The sequence below is a fragment of the Astyanax mexicanus genome, chromosome 15 (assembly GCF_023375975.1).
Source record: "Astyanax mexicanus isolate ESR-SI-001 chromosome 15, AstMex3_surface, whole genome shotgun sequence".
Taxonomy (NCBI): Eukaryota; Metazoa; Chordata; class Actinopteri; order Characiformes; family Acestrorhamphidae; genus Astyanax; species Astyanax mexicanus.
The window spans coordinates 16,045,897-16,069,849 of NC_064422.1; the positions used below are offsets into that span (position 1 = coordinate 16,045,897).

Below are 23,953 nucleotides of genomic sequence, written 5' to 3' on the forward strand. Positions count from 1 at the left end.
ATAATCTGATACAGATGAGAACTTATCTATGAGTGTGATTGTCTTTAGCAGAGAAGTTTGTGAGTCCCTAAGGAAAAGTAATACATCATCAGCATAAAGGCTTATCTTATGGTCTGTATTTTCTGTTTGAATTCCTTTAATATCTACACTTTGTCGTATTTTTGCTGCTAGTGGTTCAATAAAAAATACAAAAAGTGAGGGAGAGAGCGGGCAGCCCTGTCTGGTGCCTCTCTGCAGACTAAAGCTTTGTGAAATAAGATCATTTGTCCTAACCCGTGCATTGGGAGAGCTATATAATGTTTCAATCCAGTTTATGAAGGATGGACCAAATCCAAATTTATTTAGAACTGCTAACAGAAATTTCCAATTTACCCGGTCGAATGCTTTCTCTGCATCTAAAGAGACAACTATGGTTTCTAATTTGTTAATGGAACAGTAATCTATTACATTTATTAGTCGACGTGTGTTATCGGCTGAGTGCCGGCCTTTGATAAAACCTGTTTGGTCCGAATGTATAATGGATGGAGTGATTTTTTCTAACCTCCTTGCAAGAACTTTGCAAATTATTTTAAGGTCTACATTTATAAGCGAAATTGGGCGATAGCTGGATGGGAGTGTTGGATCTTTGCCTGGTTTAAGAAGCAAGGTAATGTTGGCAGAGTTCATGTTTGGAGATATTATGCGGTCCTTCTTGATTTGAGTGACCATTCTAAAAAAAAATGGGTTCTAACACAGACCAGAATTCTTTATATAACTCTGCAGGAAAGCCATCTGGACCTGGAGCTTTATTATTTGGGAGATCCTGTATTGCTTTAAAGAATTCGGAAGATGAAAAAGGTGAATCAAGAGTCATAACCTGTTCCTGTAGTTTAGGTAGATTTATATTTTTCAAAAATTCTTCAATGTCAGCATCAGATGGATTCATCTGTGATGAGTATAATGCCTCATAAAAGTCTTTAAAATTGTTATTAATTTCTTGTGGGTCATGAGTAATGTTACCAACAGAGTCTTTAATTGAAGAAATAGCTGTTTTTTCTTTATTTAGTTTTAATTGGTTTGCCAGGAATTTTCCAGATTTATTTCCATGTTCGAAGTTTTCCAAACGCAGCCTCTGCAACATAAATTGTGTCTTTTTATCAATGATTTCATTTAGTTCCAATCTTAATTTCCGCAGGGTGTTAATTATATGTTCTTGTGGTTATTTTAGTTTCTTGACCTTTTGTTTTGCACTACAGTTACGCTATTTATTTTCAATTTGATTGCACATTGAAGTTGATACTTTCTTCTGAATGTAATTTTTTTATGTTAATTTTGCTCTTAATGTAATATCTATGTTGCAGAAGTTCATACTTATTTTTTGTATTATGTTATTTGTAATGTGATTTATATATATATAAATCACATTACAAATAACATAATAAGAAAAGTCTCCCGTTTACGATATCGTATAATAAACCCAACATTTAGTTACATATTTCAATATTTGTTATTTATATATATTTTTACAACACTTGTAAAAAAAAACGGGAGACCTTTCCGTCTCCCATCTTTTTAGTGAACTTATTCTAATGGTTCAGTTCATCTAAAAGAGCTGTTATGCCCATCACTACGAAAAATAACAAAAGGCTAGTGCTAACTGGTTAACTCTAGCTCTCACTCTCTCAGCACACACTCACGGGCAGCTCTTCTCTCTCTCTCTCTCTCCCTCTCCCTCTCCCTCTCCCTCCCTTCACACACACACGTGCTTTCCTGCTCTGCCCCTCCCCCTACCCCAATCACAAGCCCAGCACAGAACAGAACAGTGAATTCACAGTGAACAGAATATAAAAGCAGCTTCGCTACAATATATCTATTTGTTAAGAATTTAAAGATTAGGCTCCTGAAAGTCAGTAATGTTGACCCTGCTAAAAAGTCCAGCTCAAAATCAGAAGAAAACATTCCCTATACTCCCTATATTTAACGATATAGCCTCCCAGTATAAAGTACGTTTTTTCTGCTTTTGAGATGGATTATTTAGTAGAGAGTGTAAATCTGTACTGCAGTAAAAGTGTGTAGTTTCATAAACTTGGCTCGACCTAAATTTGGCTCACTATCTTTATAGGTCAGTTGCTTTAAAACAAAGTAATGTTAGCATAATGTAATGGAAGTGTGACTATTTTCACCGGGTAAAAGAAGCTTTTTTTTTAACACAGGGGGACTAATTTCATTCCTTAATTTAAAACTTCACAGTGCAGTTTACACTACACTGCAAAAAAAAAAAAAAAAAAAAACTAGACATAAAATATATGCAAATTAAGACAAATATATGTATTAAGCAAAACAAATCTACCAATCGGGTAAGCAAAATTTTCTTAGTAAGATTTCTTACAAAAAAGCAATGGCAAAGTCTCAAAATGAGTGAAGTAACACCTAAATCAAGCAAAAAAGTCACTGTTTATGGACACAAGAATCAGAATAACTTGATTGCTGCTTAATTGTGCTTATTTTGAGTTCAAATTACTTAAAATAAGGTACAAATTCTAAGTAAGAATGATTAAGATAATTATCCCTAAAATAAGCAAAATAATCTAACACTTACACCATGCTTAGTAAGACAAAAAGTCTTATCAGAGAAGAAAATAAGATTTATTGCCTTAAATTTAGATAATTTCACTTGCTAAGATTTAGTTTTTTGCAATGTAATGACTGTGAACAACTTATTACAATATAGATAACTAACTACCTATGTAGTTATGTATGCATTAGTATGGTACCTAAGCTGTCAGTCCTCTGCTATTCTGAGCACTTCAGAATAAAGATGAATCATATTTGTCAGCAAGTTCTTAGATTTTAAAATGCTATTTTATTATATACACACACACACACATACACACACACACACACACACACACATATATATCATATACATATATATATAATGAGAGTACACCAATTTAGCTGTGAGTAAAGGAGAGATTCTAGTTGAGAAACTGTTAAAATGAAATGTAGTTTTAAGAATGTCAATTAGCAGTATTGCCATTTTATCTCAGTTTTGGTTGTCTTTCATTTTTGCATCATCTGAACCTGGGAGTTGTTCTTTAAATTGTCAATATGTCCATACATACACCTTGTTTTAAATAGCTTGTGCTTAATTTAAATGAAACAAAACTTAAAAGCTGGTGTTTTAATAAATATTAGCAATAAATTATACACATCTAAAACAGTAAAACCATAAATGTAATACATACTTTTTATTTGACTAGACTAGGCTAAAATGTTTTGTTGACTAAATGACTAAAGTGTGACAAACAAAAGACTAAAACTAAATTAAAGTCACCTGTCAGAATGAATGCTGGACTGTATCTGTACTTAATTTTAAATACTTGTCATTCTTAATTCTCTGTTCTGAACATTTTCATCCAGGCTTGCTTGTTTAAAAAAAAATAGTTGTTTTACTAATTCTATTATTTCATCATTATAGTGTGTATCCTGCAGTAAAGTTATTTATTTGGTTACTTTTTTGACATTTCTAGTTTAGTACATTAATTACAAATACAGGCAGTGTATAAAATGGTATGAGAGAAGTGCTGAATCAGGGGTTTGCCCAGGATCCCATACAAGCTAAAAGCAGTGTATGTTAATGAGACAAATGTATGAAATATGGAGAACTGTAGATCTTCTTATCTGGATAAACTATTACAGGAATACAGTAACTATGTGAAAGTAAATCTACAGATCTTTCTCTTCTGTAAATTCAGGCCCAGTCCCCGAAGACCCAGCATCTTCAGTGTCCTGGAGCTCAAGCAGCAGCACTTGCCACTCCACCGTCTCCATCCCCACCCGAAAGAGGAAGATCAGCAGAAGGAGGCTTCCAGGATGTAAAGATGTAAAGAGCAGATCAAAGCTTTGTAAATTGCTTTCTAAATAAGTGTTTTTTTTTCATTGTTATTGCTTGTGTCTGTGTTTTCTATTTATTTGTTACAAAAAATGTAAATGTGGGTTTGAGGGCCTGATTTAAGTGTCTCCCTATTTCTTCCTTTTTTTCTTCTTTCTTTTCCCTTTCCCCCAAGATCTCATGACCTCTCGCCACAGAAATAACTTTCTGGTCTCAAAAAAGTAAACAGGCACAGTAACATATTTTGATAGTTTGAGGTGCTACACATTTGGTACCTACAGCACATGTGAACCTACAGAAACTCCATGCACAAACAATAAAATAATCCCTGTCAATCATCTTGCATTACTGTTACAGAAACTAAACATCCACAGGGTCTAAAAGTCTAACATTGCCCTCTACTGGAAACTGAAAATACTGGTAGTGCCCTATGATAGTGAATATTAAAGTTGCAATAAAAGAGCAATACATAGAACAATAAAAAGCAAAGAAAACTAAAATTATTGTTAAAAGTTTTTTTATCCAATAGCTTTTATAAATACATTTTATTGAATGAGAAGATACATTATTCAGTGGGAAGAAAAGATAGATAAATTGGTGTAATTTATTAACAAAGGAAGAAAATCTACAAAAAAAAACACTAAATATTTAAACACTAAAATATAACAATATGAAAAGAGAGTTATCTGACAAGTATTTGATTAACTGCTACATTATTTCTGTAAAGACCAGACATTTCTGCTTTGAGAGAAAAAAAAAAAAAAACATTTTACTCTTACTTTCAGTTGAGACAGTAATTCTTTTAGGGATGAGCCTGGTGTCAATCTCCTCATAGACAGGCTCAGCTGAAGTCTTCCTCCTCTTAGAGATCACTGTGAGAGAGACAGAGAGAAACATGGAGTCAGTTCAGTAGAAGAGAAGACTGATGACAGATTGAAGTACTAATGATGATTAGAGAAAGTACAGAAAGTGGATTGTAGATGATCTCTGAATCCCCCTACCTCTCCTGAGCACTCTGTTCTGATAAAACAGCACAACCAGAAGCACTAAGGCCAGGAAGAGCACATATCCCAGAACCAGGAGAGACACTGGATAGATGGAGGGAACAGCTGGTGGAGGAGTTTGTGGAAGTATGATTCTTCTTGTCTGTGGTTGAGAATCTAAAAAACAAATATACAAAATGTATAGACAATTTATACATGAACACAGTCCTTTTATTGGATGTGAATAATTTTGTGATGAATATTATGGAAGATGACATATGAAATGTCTATAAACACAGAATGATCTAGACAGACTGGTGCAAAGCACATACAGACTCTCACTATTGTTACTTTCTATCCTTCCCAAAAACATTACAATTATTAAATGATGGAAACCAAATGTGTGTGACCAACATTATGATCAACAATAGTTACCAAAGTTGCTATCAAGCCTGTTTACAATGGAGAAAAGTGGTCCCTGACCTTGCAAGACAAAATGTCCCATCTGTCCTCTTTTATTATTTAAAGGCAAAGTATGATACAGGAAGCCTAGTGAGTGAGCATAAAATAACAATGTGATGTAAGTATTTTTCTCAAGCATGTGTAAAGTTTCTGTAACAGTTAGGAGGCAAATATATTCAGTTGTGTCTGTTCCTCTGACCTCCACAAGTGACTCCAGCACTGTGGGAGCAGCCAGTGTGGTTCTTCAGGGAATGAGGACAGTCCCACAGGTGAATCTCATTCCCTCTACACTTCACTCTGTTCATCCAGATAGTTCCTCCACCAGAACCATCAGCAGCTCTTCTATTAGCACTCAGCGCCGGCCCACAACCCAGCTGCCTGCAGATCACCTGAGCATCCCTGATGTCCCAGAGGTCACCACATACAGACCCCCATGTTTTATTATGATACACCTGCAGCCATCCAGAACAGCTTCCTACTCCTCCCCTCAGCCTCAGAGGAATGTGCTCTACAAAACACACCACAGAGGGAAAAAAAATGATTATCCATCAAAGTCTTACAAACATTTACAACAGTCGTATATACTTTATGATGAAATATGTTCTTATAGAGATGTGGTAAACCACAAAAAAGCATTGTAAGATGAGGAAAAAAAAACAGAAGTAGCCATAGTAAAAAAAAAAAAGCACTTACCTTGTTTTACCGTTTTAGTTGAAACAGTTGATTTTTTTAAACTAATATTTTTTTTAAATAAGATATTGCTTCTAATAGAGTGTAGTTTGTCTGTCTTCAGCAAGCTGTCTGTTACACCTGTTATTTCCACCACTAGGGCTGTGCCATATCGTATCAAACGCAAAAAACGATACTATACCCTGAAATATCGTGCCATATCACCCACCCCTAATTACCACTGCAGGGCACCACTGGGGTTGCTGTTTTTATCTGTCCAATATTATTCATTTTACTTTATTATTAATTATATAGATTATATAGAGTGCATTAACAGTATCATGACTTTCTTGATCACTGATGTCTGTTACCATCTGATAAAAAGTCTTGTATTTTTTTATATCGTAGTTTGGGGGGGTGCCATATCATATGCAAAAACAGAATTTAATTTTTATTTTGTTTCAGTAGTGTATTTTTAAAATAATATCTTTAATTCAGTGTTTTGTCATATCACCAAGAGTACTGTTATCGCGATAAATGCCATGAAACATCGTGATATTGTTTTAGGGCCATATTACCCACCCCCATCCACCACACCTGTCCTGTCTACACCTGAATTCCTCAGACTTACATAGACACTCTGATGGACTCCATTACCCAGAATCCCTCTCTAAACCTTTGTTAAAAATATCACTGTAGAAGTGTTATCTAAAATATGTTAAAGTGCAAAAAAATATGCAAACTACAAATAAAACAGTGCGAGCAAAGACAAGAATTGCTTATTAGTGAAAGCATGCTGGCAGAACATGCAGTCAAAAAGAAAGAAAATGTAGTTTATCAAAGACATGATCATTTTGATAATGATAAGTTTTCTTACTTGAGCACGGTCTCTCATGAGGAGATGAATCACACAGCCAATTTGTCAAATCTAGTGTATTTCCATTCTCTGTGGTAGGACAAAAAATCAAATATTATGAAATTCCAATTACAAACTACATTAGTTCTAGCATTCTTTAAAGTCTTTAACACCTCATCATATCTGCCTACCTGAGTAGGTAATGCAAGCAACCTCATTGCGATTATCACACCTGTTCTCCCCCCAGAAAGAAGATGGACAGTGCCACAGAGTGGAGTCATGTTTCCTACATTTTACATTATCCAGCCAGTTAGGAGCTGATTCCACTCTTGCTTTAGACCAAGACTCACTGCCAGTTCTTCCACAGTTCAGCTCTCGACAGATCAATTTTGCCGTTTCATCAGTCATCCCATTTACACACACATTCCCCCAGGTTCCATTATAGAACACCTCCAGATTCCCCTCACAGCCCTCAGTCAGTCTGATCTCTTTATACTCTGGCGGGAGAAAGATAGCTAGCTAGTTATGCACATTGATTTAAACGTGCAAAAGTTTCTTCTTTAATTATTCAAAATGTACCTCCAGTTGTACATAGATAGGGCATTGGTACTTGATTACAAGATCATTACAAACTGAGCAATTCAAGATACGAAGTACCTGAGCACACGACTCCTACATCATCCTTGTGTCCACATTCATCCTCTCCACACAGCTGATATCTGCAGTTCCACAGAGACACCTCGTTCCCCTCACACTCCACCTCATTCAGCCAAATGGGTCCAGTTCCAGATCCAAACCGGGCTGGTACCGGTACTGGAGCACTGAGGGCGACTCCACACTGCAGCTGTCTGCAGACCACCTGCGCATCCTCAATATCCCACAATTCATCACTCACTGTCCCCCATGATCCACTGTGGAAAACCTCCAGCCTTCCTGCACAGTCTCCCCCAGAACCAACCAGCCTGATGGAGCTGTGGACTGTGTTAGATGTACCTAAAATTTACACAAATACAAAAGATGTTTTCAAACTCCTTTCACAAGATATGTTTTGTGTATATGTACTCATATTTGCCAAATAATTATTCTCAAATGTTCAAAAATATGGATAATAGAGGCACTTTTGCATGTTATCATACATACAAATAAAATTATACATTTATTAACTGTGCAATGCTTACCAGAGCAGGTGATGTAGAGCTGTACTGTGGAGCTGCAGTTAACTGCTTGTGAGCTGCTGCAGTTCCTCAGATGAGCTTCACTCCCAGAGCAGTTGAAACCCGTCACACACATGTAGCTGTGTTCAGGACTGGATGAAGAGGAGCTGGAGATGTTGAGTACAGAACCACAGCCCAGCTGTCTGCAGACCACAGAGGCCTCAAACTCACTCCAGGAGTCCAGCAGAACTCTCCTCCAGTCCTGCCTGAAGAACACCTCCACCTCCCCCTCACACTCCATCCCTCCAGACAACCGCACTCCTCCCTCATGAGACGCCAGAGAAGAACCTGAAGAGAAAAAAATATATTACTTGGCTTAAAATGAGGGAGTAATAAACTTTCAGTTATTTATTATACTGCAACTGTAAGATCTCACCACTACAGATAACTCCAGCATACTGTTCATGAGAGCATGCAGTTAGACTCCATGATGAAATGGGACATTTTAAAAGGTGTGTTTCGTTTCCCTGACAATCAAACACATCAGCCCAGATCCGGCCACTCCCCTCCCCAAACCAGCCTGACCCCAACACAGCCACAGAACTCCCACACTTCAGCTGAGCACAGAGGACACTGGCAGCTCTCATATCCCAGCTTACATCACACACTGTACCCCACTCACTGAGGTACTGGAGCTCCACTCGACCAGAACAGGAATCTGAGCCGTTCATCAGCCGAGCCTGAGTGTGACCTGAATTAACAGAGGAAAAATAGTAGGCAACAATAATACAATACAATAATAAAAAAAATACAGTAATTACAAACTAATTGCTCACAGTTTAGTACTAATCTAAATCTTTTACAAACATACTTCATCATACCAGAGCATCTTAGTCCCACATCCTTGTTGTGAGAGCAGTTGGGTTTCAAGGAAGGAGATGTCTGGCAGAGGTACATATGAGATTCGTTTCCTCTACACTGAAGCTCCTCTGACCACATCTGACCCTCTGCTCTACCAAAAGCAGCTGCTCCCAGAACCTCCACAGGAGAACCACAGCCCAGCTCTCGACACACAACCTCTGCATCCTGCTGGTTAAAGTCAGCATCATACACTGGAAGCCAAGAATTCCGATGAAGCTTCTCTACTCTCCCAGAGCATGCGTGAGGACCACCAACAAGTCTTCGCTTGTCACCTACAGTATAGTATTTGTGTACATTGATCATCAAAAACACTGCACCCAGAAGAAAGCATCAGATTACAAGGCTAGTCAGAAGAAAGATGTGCTATGCCATGGCTAAACACATTGACAGGTCAATCCACTAATCCACTAAAAAGTGCTGGATACTGTTGGACCCACGATCAGCACTCTACCACATCGCAAAATCACATTAGTGAAAGCACATTAGGAATGCCACACATCTGACATGTTGCATTACACACTATGTGTAGTTCCTTAAATATTACTCATCTTAGTCTAAATGAAATAATTTATTATTCCTCACACTGCCTGTAAATCAATGGTAGACATTAAAAAAAAAAAACATACTTGTAGTTTTAGATAAAAAAATAAGACTTTGTAAGTTTCTTTTAAAATGGTCACCAAAAACAATTCAACATAGTCAAAGTCAAAACATTTTTTCATATGTATAAAACTTTTGCTTTTTGACTTCTCTGCAGCACTCCTTGTAAACTTAAAAAGTCTGGTTAGCCCTCAAGGACATAAATGACAAATCAAATTAAAGGTTTCTTAATGTTTTAATGTTATAATATCTTTTTTCATAATATTGTGCAATACAGAAATCAATCAAACTGGTGGATTTGTGTCTCCGTCACCTGTCTGTTATCTGAATTTGGTGGATGTGTGTTTTTGTCAGTGTTTTGTGTGAAATTGACAAAAGGAAGTGAAATACCTACCAGAACATGCCAGTCCCACATCATTATCATGGGAGCAGTTGTGTTTGAGTGAAGATGATTTTGGACAGAAGTGAATCTGAGATTCGTTTCCTCTACACTGAAGCTCCTCTGACCACACCTGACCCTCCACTCTACCAAAAGCAGCTGCTCCCAGAACCTCCACAGGAGAACCACAGCCCAGCTCCCGACACACAACCTCTGCACCCTGCTGGTTAAAGTCAGCATCACACACTGTGACCCAGCTTTCTCCATGAAGAACCTCCACTCTCCCAGAGCAATGAGAACCTCCAACCAGCCTGACTCCTAGGTATGATCAAAATATAATAAACATTATGCAGTGGGTTAAAAGGTTTTTTGATTACAGAAGTTCATACTAAGTTTTTAGTGTAACTCACTTGTGTAACCCATCCTGCTGATTTACAGTTCTTTAGTATGGATTCTGATTCTCTACACTCCACATTATCCATCCAGATTGGTCCTGATCCTGATCCAAAGTAAGCACCACTAAGTGCATCTACAGCTTCTCCACAGCCCAGCTATCTACACACCACTGCAGCATCTATCATATCCCAGTTATCATCACACACTGTTCCCCACTGTCCTTTATGAAGAACCTCCACTCTCCCAGCACAGCGACTCCCACCATCCACCAACCTCCCACTTTCTAAAGAGCAGAAAGAGAAAGATTGAATGCACAACTCAAACATCATTTTGCATCTTTTAAAATCTGGTAAAACTTAATTTTAATGCTATTCACATGTGCTATATTCCAGCATGCACAAATATGGACTATATCAATAAAAGAATTAAGAAGCATATGTTTCATGAAGTACATTATACACTGACCACTAAGAAAAGAACATCTTTTCATCAAGACTCTAAAAAGAAAAAATAAATAAAATATGTAGCTCTCACCAGAACACACCAGTCCCACATCATCATCATGGGAGCAGTTGTGTTTGAGTGAAGATGATTTTGGACAGAAGTGAATCTGAGATTCGTTTCCTCTACACTGAAGCTCCTCTGACCACACCTGACCCTCCCCTCTACCAAACGCAGCTGCTCCCAGAACCTCCACAGGAGAACCACAGCCCAGCTCTCGACAAACAACCTCTGCATCCTGCTGGTTAAAGTCAGCATCACACACTGTGACCCAGCTCTCTCCATGAAGAACCTCCACTCTCCCAGAGCAGCGAGATCTGCCCACCAATCTGACCCCTAAATTAGTTTATAAGAGAAAGAGAACACGTACATTAACATTAACACACAGCATTAAGTACTTGGAAACCTTAAGAAGTTCCACAGGGTTCTACTGTAGGACCGATGAAACTAATATTAGTGAAGAACTGATGACAGTGAAAAACTGCAGTGTGGGCTTACAAATGGAGTCAATTAACAGTTTAAGCACTAAACACAAACAAATGTACTAATTAACTGCTTAAAATATATAAAGATAAAAACTCTGGCCATGTACCACTGAACTAAGGTGTAACTGTAATTAACTAAAAAATATTAACGCCTGTTTCTTTGTGAATGGGACTTCTGCATGGAAATCCATTATTTTCTACCAGAAAGGAAAGATTACAAAAATGTATTTCTCCATCATGCCTACAGTCTTTCTGTAATTAAGTATTGTCTTATAGTGAAAATCACTTTTCATCTCCATATAATAATTTGCTTTTTTAATAATTTGACTTAGTATATCAAGTTATTACCTACATTTAAGTACTAGTAAGACCCGGAAAGTATTTTGTATGTGCTAGTTCATACAGAGAAATCACACTGTAAGTTATGGGAACTTAAGCTCTAAAACACAGGCTGTATTATAAGTGTTAACTAGGTTTATTACAGCTTATAGTTTTCTTCTATGCAGTAATTTGCCACATTATTTTTTAAACGCAAAACCAGGTCTGAGATTGAGCAAACAGTGACTGATCTAGTGGTCTTAACCAAATAGAAGTGGGTTAATATAGGTGAAAGTAGGTCATGATTATGGCAGATTAGGAAGAAATGCTATAATAAATAAATTGTGCACAACTGATATACATTCCAACGACAAGTATTTTAAGATTTAGGAGAGCTCACCTGAACAGATGACTCCAGCAAGTCGATTACAAATTTGTTCCACCCATCCAGCTGATCTACAGTGCTTCACTGAAGACTCTGATCCACTACAGTTCACATCATCCATCCAGGCTGATCTTGGTCCAAACTGAACATTTTTAAATACAGCCTCCCCACAGCCCAGCTCTCTACACACCACTGCAGCATATCTTATATCCCAGTTTTTACCACACACTGATCTCCATGTTCTGTTATAAAAAACCTCCACTCTCCCAGCACAGCGATGGCCACCATCCACCAACCTCACACTGTCTGTACAACAGAGAGAGAAAGAGAGAGGAAAAGATGTAGAAATCTGAAAAATCAGACTGAATCTCAAAATTAATACATAAGCCATTTAGCTCTTACCAGAACACACCAGTCCCACATCATTATCATGGGAGCAGTTGTGTTTGAGTGAAGATGATTTTGGACAGAAGTGAATCTGTGATTCGCTGCCTCTACACTGAAGCTCCTCTGACCACACCTGACCCTCCCCTCTACCAAAAGCAGCTGCTCCCAGAACCTCCACAGGAGAACCTGAGAAAAATGAGTAGAACTCGGATGTCCATCTCTTGCACACACACTGCTCAACTCAGCAGCAGAACAAGCTTTACCTCTACTCAGCCAGATAAGACTCAAGAACCTGAGAGACAGAGAGAGAGAGAGAGAGAGAGAGAGAGAGAGAGATTCCCCACAGCCGCCAATCACACTCACTATGACCTTATTAGAAAGAGGAGAGGAAATTATCAAACATTTTCAGTGACAAATCAGAAGAAGCTTTTTTTTCATTTCACCATATTTTTAAAAAGCGTCAGCACTAATTAACACAGCTCCACCTCCTTGTGTCTGTGTCTGTGTGTGTGTCTATGGGCAAAGGAAGGTACAAAGTCAGCTACCTTCTGGAGACAAACTTCAGAGAGAGTAAACACACAAAATACAGCATTAAAGCTGCACCTGCAGACAGCAGATCCAAACACATAACATCCACCATGAAGATAAGTCACAGTTTCTTTTAACTACACATACAAACAACTTTTTTGTGTTTCTCATGCTTTTACAGAGTATATAAAACTAGTTTTAATCCTGATTACAGAAACTCTGATTAAGTTTATTGGGAATATTGTGGGTTCCCTGTGAACTACAGCAAGGCTGGTGAGCGATGGACCAAACAAAGACGGTTTGTCTGCCCTGTGAGGCGGGTGTAGGGTATGTTTGTGGAAATGCATCTAAGGATGCACCTACTACTCTACTGATCACAGCAGTTCCAATTACAAAATAAAAGTCCTGTTCTCTGGAGTATGCACTCGTGAGCCGAACTTGCTTAATCTATAATGAGAAACGGGCCGACTCTGGCGCTGCCAGGAACTTGTGAGCCCATGGGACCACGAGGGTGGTTGAGAAAACCTTTATTCTCTCTGTAATGATTAATTTATTTATCTAAAACAGTATGAAATGCATTAATTAACTGAAACATGTTGCTCAGTGTGCTTTTAAAAATGAAAAAAAAAAAAAGAAGACACATTCTTTATAGGTGTGAAAAAAAAAATCACACTTTATTATCATAATATAGAAAACCATAATAATGTATGCTGCACAGACATATATAGATATATTTTTGATTAAGGTGAAAAGCAAATATAATTTGCATGTTTACCATGTGTTCACAATAAATCGTACGTATTAAAATATCCAAACCTGTTGTAATGTGTGGGCTCTCTTCAGCAGGTATGATATCATCATAGACCTCGCCATAGTTTTCTGTAAAAATTAAAAAATGCATTGCAGCACAGCAGCATCAGGATGATGGCAGCAAGACACTGTTACTCAAAGACTCAAACTTTTAAAATACTAAGGGGTTTTCAATGTATTGGTACTGTCGCCCTCTGCAATCAGAACTGGTTGACAAATCAAAGTGTGTCCCTTTAAAAAAAAAAAAAAAAAAAACTCCCACACACCAAAGGATATTAACTCACCTCAACATGCCTTTTGCAATCCTGTAGTTACCCCTGGGCAATCCTAAAATCACTATTACAAACTGTACAGTAGGCAAGACATTGTTTTTAACTTGTGCCAGACATGGATATACTGGAGTAGTCAAAGATAAATTGAATTTAGCATTAGCATTACCCGCTAACCACGCTCACTATTTTCCCGTTCAGGGGTGAGTCTTATCGGCCTGAAGCCTGATGCTAACTGCTAAAACACTTCAGAACCCTACACATATTGCATGGAACTTTTTTCTATAAAACAATATATATATATATGTTTTTTCTTCTGCATTAAAAATTCTAACACACATTCAGTATATGTCAACTTACCTGAGAGAAGCTCCTCATCTACGTCCTCATATCCTGAATGCTGATCTTCAGAGATAAAACTTCCTGTTAAAGGAGATCAGAAGTCAGAATGCCAAAGTTAAATTATTTAATCAAAATCTACAGCAAAAAAAATTATTTGTAAGTCTGAAAATGAGATGAGGCTTTAAGCCCAATCCCATTTCACCCCATGGCCCTACCACTTACCCCAACCATTCTTTGAGTGTAAAGGGTGAAATCCTCCCCATAAGAATTGGGACAACACTTCATGCACCAGATACGTCATCAGAAGCACTAAGGTTCAGTAACCTAGCTAATTTCTTAATTCCTGTTATGGGGAGCTTGGATTAGCTTTCATTTTATTTAATTGTTCTGTTCCGCCTTAAATGATGCAGCCTCTGCTGTCTCTTGCACCATTTAAGGTGAAATGGGAAAGTTGGCTAACAAACCCCATCCCTTTCCTCTGCTTTTTAACAGCAGTACAGGCCTGAATTGATAGTAACAGATATGTAATTCTTCCTATTATAGTCAGTGGAGTAACACATATTATTTTGAACCTGTAAGATAAGGTAACAATGCTACAATTGATTTACTGCATGTAGTTTTTTCATTTATAGTCATTTAAACACTCAGAATTGCTATTTGATATCTGACCTTAGATCCACTTTACATACTGTGAGAAGACTGCCTTCAGTGAAACTCTCTACATATAATTTACCTCTTTTAGTATATCTGTTAGTGACACATTTATGGTTAATCTCTTCATAGACTGCCTCAAGCAGAGTCTTCCTCCTCGCCTTAGAAATCACTGTGAGAGAGAAAGAAAGAAACATGGAGTCAGTTCAGTAGAAGAGAAGACTGATGACAGATTGAAGGACTAATGATGATTATAGAAAGTACAGAAAGTGGATTTTAGATGATCTCTAAATCTCCCTACCTCTCCTGAGCACTCTGTTCTGATAAAACAGCACAACCAGAAGCACTAAGGCCAGGAAGAGCACAGATCCCAGAACCAGGAGAGACACTGGATAGATGTATGGAAAATTAGATGATGGATTTTTTGAAGGAGGGACTGTCTTTTTCTCTGTTAGCTGTGCTGGTACTGAAAACACAGAATAAAAACACTGTTGAACACTGCATAGTGTTGTTTAAACTTAAAAAAAAAAATCACACAAAGGAACTAATTAAAAGAGTACCTGTGGTGTAAGTTGTAGTTGTGTCAGATGAAAAAGGTAATGTGACAAATATGTCTGAAAGAAATATCATAAAAATGGTCAAGAAAAAGAGGTTACAGAAGGAGAAAGAGATTAGAGCAGCATTATTTAGATATGGTATTTATTGTTTTTGTGTTTATTGTCTTTGAAACAAAATAAGTATATGGCTGATATGGTAATATTGTAGGTATTTTCAAAAATATTGTTGCATTATTGTCTGCCAATGTTACTTAGTGTATTTATCAGTTTTGTGAGCCTAAATCAGCCATAATATAAATGCTATTCTCCCTTTTACAGGTCAGAGGAGCACAATAATAATAATATTGAACCTGACTGAAATACAGAGTATACTGCTTAACATAACCATAGTTATCTTAAGAGAAGTTAATACTAGATTAAAAAACGTTCTCGCACACCTGCACAGGTGACTCCAGCACTGTGGGAGCAGCCAGTGTGGATCTTCAGGGAATGAGGACAGTCCCACAGGTGAATCTCATCCCCTCTACACTTCACTCTGTTCATCCAGATAGTTCCTCCACCAGAACCATCAACAGCTCTTCTATTAGCACTCAGCGCCGGCCCACAACCCAGCTGCCTGCAGACCACCTGAGCATCCCTGATGTCCCACAGATCAGCACATATAGACCCCCACTCAGCATTATGATACACCTCCAACCTCCCAGAACAGATTTCCTCTCCTCCTCTCAACCTAATAGGCATGTAATCTACATCACACATGAACAGACACATGAATAATATTACATTTTTATAACAAAACTACAGCAAACTGCATTAGTGTTTTTATTTAATCAGTTTTCACTCAAATCAAAGATCAACTGATGAAAAGGGAAGTTTAGAATTATTTGACAAAACAAGTTAGAATGTAGGCACGAACAAATCTGATTAATATGTATACTTATTCAAGTAGTGAATGGAGTGGTAGTCAAATATTCGTACTTGAGCACTGACCCTGGTTTGGAAATAAGAAGAATTTTTGAAGGTTTTCAAATGCAAGCTGTTTCTTCTCTCCTAGAAATGGAGACACATGCTATAAATACTACAAAAATCAAATCAATACTACTAAACTCATTACTAAAATAATGATCTCAGCAATAACAATTGAGAGTTTCAATTGAGTGGCAAACCCCCTCATTTCACACCAACGCACAGAATTAAAAGTCAGTCTGGTTGTGCTGATTTTCAAATAACACCAGGCATTCTAACAGGGCGCACAGGAAACTTCAAGCTGCACCAGACTGCTCTTTTTCTCTAACCCCACCGAACTATTCCAGCAATGACAAAAACAAATTTTCAGTGCGATTTTCGGACAGAACAGGCTCCTATTAGTAAATGTACACCATTATTGTAAGTCACTTTGGACAAAAGCATCTGCCAAATGTAATGTAATTCAATGTAATATATCTTATTATTTCACTCACAAATGTAATTTTTTCTGATACACTTTACACTTTTTATTAAAATGTTTTCCCAGCATGACCAGATGAGTGTAAAAAGCACAGCAAGGTGTAGCTTGTAGTCCCAAAAAATCTCAAGCAATCCTGCACACGTACATTGCCATGAAGAAGTATTTGCCCCCTACAGATATACTGATATTTTTCTGATTATTAAAAAAAACTTTAACATCAGACAAAGATAACCCGAGTAAACATAAAAAAAGCTCATTTTAAATTATCAGGAATAAAGGAATTTAAAGAATTTCTTGATTCTACAGGTCTGGCAGTAATCAGGCCTGGTTGAGTTAAGTGAAATTGAATACTCATCTATCCAAAAAGTGTAATTAATCACATTTTATTTTTTAGGGGGTGTTTGGATATTTTTTTTCCCTTAATAAATAAAATGATTATTTAAAAAATTATTTTATATTTACTCAGGTTGTATACACTCACACAGGGAAAGAGGATGAGGAAAAGTGAGGGTGATCCGGTCACCACAACACTTTCTTTCAACACAACTTTCCATGAAAAACTGTTTTACTCATGCTCATCTACTACAAAGAAAAACAACATACCGGAGCAGGTAATGTGAGTCACCTCACTGCTTCTATCACAATTGTTCTGACTCCAGGATGAAGATGGACAGTGAAACAGAGTAGAGTCATGTTTCCTACATTTTACATCATCCAGCCAGTTAGGAGCTGATTCCACTCGTGCTTTGGTAGCTCTCTCAGTCTTAAATCTTCCACAGTTCAGCTCCCGACAGATGAGACCCATTGTTTCTACATCCATCCCATTGTTACACACATTCCCCCAGGGTCCATTATAGAACACCTCCAGATTCCCCTCACAGCCCTCAGTCAGTCTGATCTCTTTATACTCTGATGAGAGAAAATGCTTTATGTTAGACCCTGGAGTTTTCATGTAGTTTAAAACAAACTTAATGAATCTACACTATTAGTTAAAAGTTTTAGAACACCCCCATTTTTTTGCCATTTTTTTAAGCTCTCCAGCCCAGTTAATAACCTGAAATGGTACAAAATCCAGTGTGCTCAAATGGTACAAAAGTTAGCAGTGCCAGGGCCTTTAAACAGAAAAGGATCCCAAAAAAGTGTATATTGTAAAAAAAAAAAAAAAAAAACCCTGAATATATTTGTTTTAAAGAAAGCTTTGGAAATTGGCGCAAAAATAAGAATAAATTAAGTCTTAGTCTGTAGTAAAGTTAGAAGAGAATGTGTTACTGCACTCTACTGCTGACTTTGTAGTAAACTGCACTTTTATCATAATACCTAAAAAAAGACACCAAAATACAGATCAATTTGAAACAATTTAGTTTGCCCTTTAGATACATTCTGACACATTCAAAAAAACAAGAAAAAAAAGGTACAGGAAGAGGTCTGGCTGACCCACATGGCAACAACTTTAGATTGGTTTAACAAGTCTTATTTTAACAGTTTAACTAAGTCTCACTTTCAGCACTGAAGAGAAAATTTAGAGGTCTGACAGGTGAAGTGTTCAATGTAAGAACACCAGCAATCAGCACACTGTACCTGAGCAGACGACTCCTACATCATCCTTGTGTCCACATTCATCCTCTCCACACAGCTGATATCTGCAGTTCCACAGAGACGCCTCGTTCCCCTCACACTCCACCTCATTCAGCCATATGGGTCCAGATCCAGATCCAAACCGGGCTGGTACCGGTACTGGAGCACTGAGGGCGACTCCACACTGCAGCTGTCTGCAGACCACCTGCGCATCCTCAATATCCCACAATTCATCACTCACTGTCCCCCATGATCCACTGTGGAAAACCTCCAGCCTTCCAGCACAGTCTCCCCCAGAACCAACCAGCCTGATGAAGCTGTAGCCTAAAATTAAGAGAAACCAGTTCAAAGTATGATTTCTTAGTTCACCCGTAGTCACATGATGATTGGTTCATTTCAGATTCATAATAATTATAATAACCCTTACAATAAAACAAAATAAAACAATTTCCCCCTAACAACAGGCATTATTCACTACAACTCCAAATAATTTGAATTAAATGTACCAGAGCAGGTGATGTAGAGCTGTACTGTGGAGCTGCAGTTAACTGCTTGTGAGCTGCTGCAGTTCCTCAGATGAGCTTCACTCCCAGAGCAGTTGAACCCCGTCACACACATGTAGCTGTGTTCAGGACTGGATGAAGAGGAGCTGGAGGTGTTGAGTACAGAACCACAGCCCAGCTGTCTGCAGACCACAGAGGCCTCAGACTCACTCCAGGAGTCCAGCAGAACTCTCCTCCAGTCCTGCCTGAAGAAAACCTCTACCTCCCCCTCACACTCCATCCCTCCAGTCAATCTCACTACACCCTCATGAGACGCCAGAGAAGAACCTGAAAGTACCACAAATATATTTTAGATTTTACAGGCTTAATAAGATTGTTTTTACAGCACTTGAAATAAATCAGATTTAGAAATTAAACACATTGTTTTTTTACAGGTACTGCTGCATTAGCTGAGCTATATATGGAGCAAAATTAGAAATTGATTTTCAGAAATCAAAATTGTCTATGGAAATGTATATACATGTTCTAAACTGAGATACATTAGTAAATGAATTGAAGTGAAGTAAAAAAAAAAAAATATATATATAAGAACATTATAAGGGCACTTCCTCCTAAAATCACTTTACAGCCCATTGATAAGAATGTTTTAGATTCTTAAAAGCTCACCACTGCAGATGAGTCCAACATCCTGTTTATGAGAGCATGCAGTTCGACTCCATGATGAAATGGGACACTTTAACAGGTGTGTTTCGTTCCCCTGACAATCAAACACATCCGCCCAGATCCGGCCACTCCCCTCCCCAAACCAGTCTGACCCCAACACAGCCACAGCACTCCCACACTTCAGCTGAGCACAGAGGACACTGGAAGCTCTCATATCCCAGCTTACATCACACACTGTACCCCACTCACTGAGGTACTGGAGCTCCACTCGACCAGAACAAGAGTCTGAGCCGTTCATCAGCCGAGCCTGAGTATGACCTGAATTTACAACCAAGAGACTCGTAAAAGAGCAAGTTCTCTCCTATACTATATATTATATAAAGAAATGTTAGACGATAATATCACATATTATACTGTACCAGAACATACAAGTCCCACATCATTACCATGAGAGCAGTTGTATTTGTGTGAAGAGGTTATTGGACAGAGAGTAATCTCAGATTCATCTCCTCTACACTGAAGCTCCTCTGACCACACCTGACCCTTCCCTTTACCAAAAGCAGCTGCTCCCAGAACCTCCACAGGAGAACCACAGCCCAGCTCTCGACACACAACCTCTGCATCCTGCTGGTCAAAGTCAGCATCACAGACTGTGAACCAAGACGCTCCATGAAAAACCTCCACTCTCCCAGAGCAAACATGAGGACCATCAGCAAGTCTGGATGTCCTGTGATCTGTGTGTAATGCAAAAATGTTAAATCTCTCTCTCTCTCACAATCAGATTAAATAAAGACTTGTATAATAGACAAATGCTAAACAAAACAGAAGGCTAGTAATGAGATGAAAAAATACTAGAGTTGTCAAATTAACATGTTCACTTCATTAATGAATAAAAAAAATGAACACAAATAACAAAAATACTGCTCATTAATTACCCTACTTTGTGTCCTCTGACCTCCGACGCTAGATCCCAGTTCACAGATCACATCAAACCACATAATCTATCCAATTCATCCATGTTAATAATACAGATTAATTTAGCTAGGAAAACAGTTGGCATCGCCAAATAGCCATAGTGGCTAATCCGCCATTTTGAAAATCATATCAAAAGATTTATAGAAAAACAATAAAAAAAACTTTTTTTTTTATTCTGACTTTTTTTGTTGGTCAAAATATAATTAAATATCTAAATTCTGTCCATATTTGATATCTTAATTCTGTCCATATTTGCATATTATTTTTAATCATTTTAAGCAGGGCTGGTATATTTTATTATTACACAGCAAAGCATTTAAGCTGTTATTGTAATAATAAATGTAAAAATGTTAACTATTTTAGAGTAGCCTAGAATATCTGGCATGTGTGACATTTTTTGTAATTTGCATACGAATAAAGGAGCATCAATTTATAACATTTTTTTAAGATATGTACAGTATTTACAGCATCTTTACTGACTGATTTTTTTAAGCGAAACAGCAGAGTGGTATAGAATACCATAGTCTGGCAATCTCAGTGTGTGATAATGTACACATTTATATCAAAACGATAACACATCGACTAAAATTAATATATTGTGACATAAGTTTTGTCATATCGTCCAGCACTAAATTGTTAAGCTGGAAATGGCACTATGTTTCTAATTACAGTGTGTTGACTGGTTTTGTTTTGGCACATAAAGTGTTTGAGAAGTTGTCTGGAAGTGGAAAGGACTAATGCATTTTGTTTCATTCAGGTTATAATTTTGAAAACAAATGTTGTGCTCTAACAAATCAGTACTGCAGACCCTTTTTTATTAAATTAAATTTTATCAAACAAAATGAAACTGACTAGACAATATCTTGGGTTAATATTTTCAGCAATTAAATAAAAGTCAAAGCAAATGTTAAAAAAAAACATCACTGCTTCTCACATTAGCTGTAACTGTCAGAATTTACTATGTAATAGAATATTTAATACGGAATAGGTATACAAAACAGTGACATTCCATCATATGATCTCTGATTTGATTTTGTCTATGATGTGTCGAAACATTCTCAGAAAGTTCACAAATGTAATACATGTAATACGTACGTATTACAGTTTTTGTCTAATTAAAACATACCTGAACAGGTAAGCTCAATATCCATATAATGATTACAGCTGTGTTCACCCCACCCTAATGATCCACAGTGTTTCAGTGTAGACTCTGATCCAGTACACTTCACATGACTCATCCAGATCGGTGCAGATCCTGGAACAGCTGCATCAGTCCTAAACGGCTCTCCACAGCCCAACTCTTTACACATGACAAAACCCGCTATGAAATTTGCACCAGCACCACAAATTGTTCCCCACTGTCCTCTATGAAAAACCTCTGCTCTTCCAGCACAGCGACTGCCACCATCCGCCAACCTCACACTGTCCGTGTAAGAGAAAATAAGAACAAGAAAAATTTACAGAATTATGAACTAGTAAGAGTAAAAATGGGAAACATTTTTTTGAAAAACACTTACCTGCACTCACCAGTCCCACATCATTATCATGGGAGCAGTTGTGTTTGAGTGAAGATGATTTTGGACAGAAGTGAATCTGAGATTCAGTTCCTCTACACTGAAGCTTCTCTGACCACACCGGACCCTCCCCTCTACCAAAAGCAGCTGCTCCCAGAACCTCCACAAGAGAACCACAGCCCAGCTCTCGACACACAACCTCTGCATCCTGCTGGTTAAAGTCAGCATCACACACTGTGACCCAGCTAGGGCTGCAGCTATCGATTATTTTTGTAATCAGGTACTCTACTGAAAAATCGATTCGATTAATCGAGTAATCGGATAAAACATTTTTTTTTGTTAAAGAGCAATTAAAAAGGCATTTTACTTAGTAATGAATGACCAATTGGTTTCCTTTTTTAGATAAGTTATATTTTTTAATTCACAACATACATTTCCAAATTGCAAATACAAATAAATAAAACACAATAAATAAATAAATACCACAATAAAAAAATATTAGTAATTACATTACTTTCACATTAGGATTCCTTGTAAATATCAAATATAGTGTATAAATCAATAAAAAAGGCATAAACATCGTCTTTGTGTTGTGCATCTTAGCTTCTGAACAGCAAAGACGTTGTCAGTTCTGCCAGTGTTGGATCAGTGCGCTGCATTCTTTTACCACCAAGCCACTTCTCCAAAATATATCAGGACCTGTGGAATAATTGTGATACACAAGTATTACAAATGTTGCTTTTTTCTTTATTTATAGGTTGGACTACTTGGGTCTAATTACATCACTAAGACTAATAACTCTAATAATAAGTTCATGGCCGTGCATTTATGAACACTAAGATTGAAACCTATCGCACTGGGGCACATTAGACACTAGTGGTAATTAATATTTTATCCAATAAATAAGAGACACACTTCCTTTTATGAACAACAGTGTTCATACAGTTTTTGTCTCACCGGCCAAATGTACTCTTAGATGAAGAAATTATGCATTTAGTTTTCAGCCAAAGTAACTTCAGTTTCGCTAACTTTTAACATTGTTATTGTTTATATTCAGAACTCCACAGCGCTGTGTTTACTGTTTACATAAAGCAAGTATAAACTTGTCTCTGTTCTAATAAACTAACCACACATTATAGACAGTGCTTCTATTAATTCACACTCCAAAGCGCTGTCGTTTTGTTATTAATTCACATTAATGTTAATCTCATTGATTTATTATAAGGTATATTACCTGCTCTCTCTACGTCCTCCCGTCTCGGGTGTCCTCGGCTCAGATGGTGCAGCATTAAAACGCGCTGTTTTGGCACTGCACCGAGTACAGGTCACAGTTCGAACATAAAATGCTTTTATTCCTTTAAAATCGCTGTTTTCTCTCGCCGCTTCCATTTTTGCCGCTGCTCAAACCTCCGTCTCTCTCTTCCCGGGTGAGGGTGACGTAACGCTGAGCGCGTTGTCAAAATAAAAGTCGCGAAAATACCGCGCGCTGAGTTTATTAATTAAATAAACGATTACTCGAGGCACAGAAAATTAATCGATCAATTTTGTGAATCGAGTTACTCGATTTACTCGAGTAATCGTTTCACCCCTAGACCCAGCTCTCTCCATGAAGAACCTCCACTCTCCCAGAACCATACCTGTCAAGTCTCCCGTTTTGGCCGGGAAACTACCGTATTTTACTCCTCTTTCCCGCCGTCCTCCCGTATTAGTATTTTCCCGTAAATTTCCCGTATTATACTACAATAAAAA

The 23,953-nt window shown here is 37.6% G+C and overlaps 1 protein-coding gene across 1 annotated transcript in view; it reads right to left on the reverse strand.

The window, feature by feature from the left end:
• Positions 1-3,464: 3,464 nt before the first annotated feature.
• Positions 3,465-23,953, reverse strand: part of LOC125781184 (scavenger receptor cysteine-rich type 1 protein M130-like) — a 35,199-nt gene continuing 14,710 nt past the window's right edge. The window contains exons 4-28 of the mRNA XM_049464507.1: positions 20,135-20,330; positions 19,719-20,033; positions 19,056-19,379; positions 18,553-18,873; positions 17,578-17,883; positions 16,506-16,577; positions 15,965-16,273; positions 15,531-15,584; positions 15,272-15,436; positions 15,053-15,142; positions 14,338-14,400; positions 13,715-13,777; positions 12,386-12,556; positions 11,999-12,289; positions 10,829-11,131; positions 8,681-8,749; positions 8,023-8,346; positions 7,502-7,837; positions 7,036-7,341; positions 6,866-6,934; positions 5,519-5,827; positions 5,341-5,406; positions 4,876-5,034; positions 4,654-4,746; positions 3,465-3,847 (exon numbers count right to left, since the gene is read on the reverse strand). Coding sequence (XP_049320464.1) covers positions 3,834-3,847; positions 4,654-4,746; positions 4,876-5,034; positions 5,341-5,406; positions 5,519-5,827; positions 6,866-6,934; positions 7,036-7,341; positions 7,502-7,837; positions 8,023-8,346; positions 8,681-8,749; positions 10,829-11,131; positions 11,999-12,289; positions 12,386-12,556; positions 13,715-13,777; positions 14,338-14,400; positions 15,053-15,142; positions 15,272-15,436; positions 15,531-15,584; positions 15,965-16,273; positions 16,506-16,577; positions 17,578-17,883; positions 18,553-18,873; positions 19,056-19,379; positions 19,719-20,013 — 4,572 coding nt within the window. The 5' untranslated portion in view covers positions 20,014-20,033; positions 20,135-20,330 and the 3' untranslated portion in view covers positions 3,465-3,833. The remainder of the gene's footprint in view (positions 3,848-4,653; positions 4,747-4,875; positions 5,035-5,340; positions 5,407-5,518; positions 5,828-6,865; positions 6,935-7,035; positions 7,342-7,501; positions 7,838-8,022; positions 8,347-8,680; positions 8,750-10,828; positions 11,132-11,998; positions 12,290-12,385; positions 12,557-13,714; positions 13,778-14,337; positions 14,401-15,052; positions 15,143-15,271; positions 15,437-15,530; positions 15,585-15,964; positions 16,274-16,505; positions 16,578-17,577; positions 17,884-18,552; positions 18,874-19,055; positions 19,380-19,718; positions 20,034-20,134; positions 20,331-23,953) is intronic.